This window comes from Galeopterus variegatus, unplaced genomic scaffold (genome assembly GCF_000696425.1).
Source record: "Galeopterus variegatus unplaced genomic scaffold, G_variegatus-3.0.2 Scaffold1759, whole genome shotgun sequence".
In the NCBI taxonomy this organism is placed as follows: Eukaryota; Metazoa; Chordata; class Mammalia; order Dermoptera; family Cynocephalidae; genus Galeopterus; species Galeopterus variegatus.
Genome location: NW_007727870.1, coordinates 119,977 through 124,143, shown reverse-complemented (window position 1 = coordinate 124,143; position 4,167 = coordinate 119,977). Strand labels below are relative to the sequence as shown.

The 4,167-nt window shown below is 39.4% G+C and overlaps 1 protein-coding gene across 1 annotated transcript in view; it reads right to left on the bottom strand.

The window, feature by feature from the left end:
* Positions 1 to 888: 888 nt before the first annotated feature.
* ZNF236 (zinc finger protein 236) overlaps positions 889 to 4,167 on the bottom strand; it is a gene marked incomplete at its 5' end in the record, with an annotated part of 114,904 nt that continues 111,625 nt past the window's right edge. The window contains one exon of the mRNA XM_008578795.1: positions 889 to 3,370. Within this exon, the coding sequence (XP_008577017.1) occupies positions 3,246 to 3,370 (125 nt within the window). The remainder of the gene's footprint in view (positions 3,371 to 4,167) is intronic.

Genomic DNA, 4,167 nt, shown 5'->3' with positions numbered 1-4,167 from the left:
TGCACCTGTACTAACGCATCTCCTACAAATAAATAAGAGTTCGGAGGAAGACAGAACACTAGCTGTAATTTTAAAACTCAGATTTCCTTAAAAATGATGATGGGAGAGGGAAGTACAAAATGGTACTAAAGAAACATTCCCTAGTGAAACGCTAATATGTGGGAATTCCTTAGCCTAGATGTGCCACGTTCCATCAAAACAGCTCTGCTGGGAAGGTAGACAGGAGGGTTCGAGGAGCCTCCTCCCACTGGACTGGCTGCAGGCTGGCTGACCATTCCTCACCAGATTTTGTCTACCTACGTAACTGGTCTAAACACCTCGAGTATCTAAATGGGGCAAAAGTAGAGCTTGTTGGGGGTGGGGGAGCACTTGAGTTTACATTTTTGAAAACATGTTTTCATTTTAATCTACTGCCATTCTATGAATATATAACCACTTAACGCATTATCTAACTGGTTGGATTCTACACCCCTGCAACCTCAACAGCATATAAGCTACATCCCAGTTTTAAGTTTAGTATCTTTGGAAAGGTAATCCATTCTTCCAGCTTCACAGTTACTTGACTCTGAAAGCAGCGATGAACTTTCAAAAGGCACCTAAATGGTGAGGTGTTGTCTAATGGGGGGCTGATGAGTACAAGCCAGAGCTGGCACCTGGATAGAACTATGCTAACACATGACCGACTGCTGCTGAGCCATATGCAGATTTTTTAAGTTTGAAGCTTTTCAAACAGACATTGCAAGGGTAAACTTTCATTGTCTGAACTTCACAAAGATATAGAGAAATATCATTAAAGTTCTTTTCTGTTAAAAATATCTGAACTTGTAATTAATTCATGTGCCAAACCATCTTATCTTAAATATTTTTAAAGGAAAAAAATTAATCACATTTCCTAACTCCATTTTTTATTTATAGTTATTCCAAAGCAGATATGTTATGATGAAATAGTTCTAAAAATACAGTTCTATATTCTCAAAACCCTGGTTTTGCATGAAGCTAGAAATCTCTTTTCTAAGATTTATTAATCAACCAGTAAAACATAAAGGTCAACCAGTACACCACAAAGATTCAAGTGAAATTACCTTTTCAAAACCTTGTATTTTTCAAGGAATGTTTTGCAATGAAGCAGCTTTTGTAATTAGGAAGTAAATCAAAATAATACATAAATGTCTTGTGTTTTCCTGCTAATAAGTTGATAAAAAACAAAAGTGGATTATGAACTCTTTTTAACCAAAATAAAAATAGGCTTTAGATTCACCTGTTAAGGCCTTACTTAAATAGGCAATTAACCAATATCGTTCACTAACCTATGCTTTCAATACAATTAGGAATTAACCCCCTTTGAGAGATGTCCTGAGATGACATTTAATGCTAAAAGCAAAATAAATAACCCAGCAAAAACAAAAACTTAAAATTCCAATAATTTCAACCTTGGGGATATTTGTTCACCAAAATTAATCAACATTTCTAAAATATTTTAATACAAAAGCATAAGAAAAAGTGCATTAAAAGGAGAACCTTTAAAACTCTATACAATTACAATTGTGAATACACTGATGACAGCAGGTGCACACGCTGACATTCAGGGGAAACTCAGGATTTATAATAAGTCCAGTATCACAAGAATAAGTCAAATAAGGCTTTTTTTTTCTTAAAAAAATATACAATACACAAAGCCGTTTGGGAAAAAAAAGTAATATTATTTAACAGTTTTCTGACTTAAATATTTTCACAAAAGTTTTCACCATCGATATCACTTATATACATATGCCAAAAGTGAACAAAACCACAAAATCAAATGATGCCCTTTCAAAGTAACAGTGAAATGTCTCTTTGTTTAGGAACCCAAAAATGAGCCCCTCCTTTAATATACAAAGTCCATACAATATTTATAATAAAACTACTCTCTTCTGAAACCAAGGAGGCAAGGAGAGAAAATAAAGGCAATTATCTTTCAGGAGGAAAAAAAAAAAATAAAACCCAGCTTTACATTACAATGAAAAAGATATCCATTTATCAATAAAATGAAAACAATACTGATCTGAAGTGCTCAAAGGGAGGTAAAACTGGGATGTTCTCTCTGCAACTGGGACTAGTACCTATATTTACAAAATATACTGTTCAGCCACACAGAGGCCCATATATCTGTCTATGTACATATGTATTTATATATAGAACATATAAATAATTCCAAAGGAAAAATCAACATGAAGTAAAGAACCTTCCGTCTTTGGAATGCTGTGGGAGGAACGCACGCGCATTCCGCCCCAGCACGGTGGGATTTGGTTTGGGACACGTTTAATGTGGCACCATTGATGACACTAAAAGAATTCCCTGAAATTAAAAGTACATGTCTTTATGCATGAAGAGAAAATCATGGGGTTTCTACAGATTCTTATCCTGAAACTATAAGCATACTTTTTTATTGAGGTGGATGGCCACAGTTCCCCATTCCTAGCGGACAATTCTGTCATTTCCTATTTGCAATATATGGCTTGTGCTTCTGCAGTCACTAACCCCCATACCTGGACACAGACTTATGCGGTATGTGTGTCACCAACCCGTGAGGACAGCTTGATCCTTATTTGTGGGTCCAGGTTGCTTGATTCCCCATGTTGATGCCCCAGATGCTGCATTCCCATAACTGGTGATTAGATATTTGTGATGGAGAGAGAATTGGTCCAGCCATCTCTCAAGGTATTAGTTTACATTAACTTATGGTAGACTAAAAAGAGTCAAATTCTACTAATTTCCAAAATGCACAGAGAAGAAAGTGGAAAAGCGTCTCTGTGTGTTGTAACATTTTTTCTGAACTTCATGCACCTATCTTGTTTGTTTTGTAAGCTATGCTTCTTATAACAGAAAGCATGAAGGAGAATCTTACATACGTTTGCCACGTTAACTTTCGTCTTTGCTAATACAAAGAAATCATGCTACGATGATAGTGAGATCCAGTTAATTTCTTTTTAACTAGATACACTGGCCACAGCGCAGAAGACGAAGCGCCTGCTGCAGTACCTGAGTTCAGTGATTCGTAGACAAGTGAGAACAATGTGTTTACATTTTTCCCAGTTTTGTTCCTATAAGTCTCTGAAAGACGATGATTCTTTAGATAATTTTACAGCTAAAAAACTACTGTGCTAACATTTTTAACACTTGAAGCTTTAAAACAGAAATTCCGAGTGCTTTGTTCTTCACAAAATTTAACTTCGGAAATGTTCTTAAAGGGGTGCTCTGGGCTTGCGTCAGAATACGTTGGTGAGGGTCTGCCACTCGCCCGCGGCCTCCTGTACCACCTCCTCCAGTTGCAGGGTCCGGCTCAGCTCCTCCCCGTCCTGCTCCGGGTGACCAGTGGACTCCTGCAAAGCTCCTGTAATGCACAACATGCATGACTTTTCTAATAGAAAGTGAGACAGGAAGCACTACAATACAGATATTAAAGAACAGAAGTTCCCCACAGTACTAAGCGCTCGAGCCCTTGGACTCCCCAGGAGCACCCAGATCCGCTGCACATGCTGCAGCTGTCTAGCTTCCCTCATGGAGCACAGAGCCTCACACAACTGCATAAACCAGAAACACACACCTGTGAAACTCACTGATCACACCAAGACTCTACTCGGCTAACTTCCAGCTCCTCCCTAGCAAAGCTGTTGTCACCCAGTGCTACCTAGTCTAGGCTATTTATGATCTTTCTTTCTCTAAATAAAGATAGATGGTATCACCAGCTTTGGCGTGGGAAACAAAGATAAGAGACAAGCAGCAGCTCACACCCCACACCCCTGCTCGGATGGCAGTGACACTAGTGAATCAACAAAGGTTCCCGTCTGTGGTCTGTGCCAAGTCCACAAGAGGTAGATCTCGCTACTTCCATGCACTCATCAGGCTGACCTTGACCTGGCACTTGCTGCCCCCAGAGGCTTCCAGAAACGCTGTGAAGACAGATGCCATAATGCTGCCTGCTCTGGGTGCTGACCACTTACTATGGAAAGCTCTGTCTGGTGAGGAACCAGCTGCTCAGAAATGCTGCATTTTCTCAGGGTCTGGGAGGGCCCAGATGCTCCCAATAATATATTTCTATATCCTTGCTTAAGTAAACCAGTTCAATCTGGGGGGGGGGGGAGTGTGTGTGTGTGTGTGTGTGTGTGTGTGTGTGTGTGTGTGTGTGTG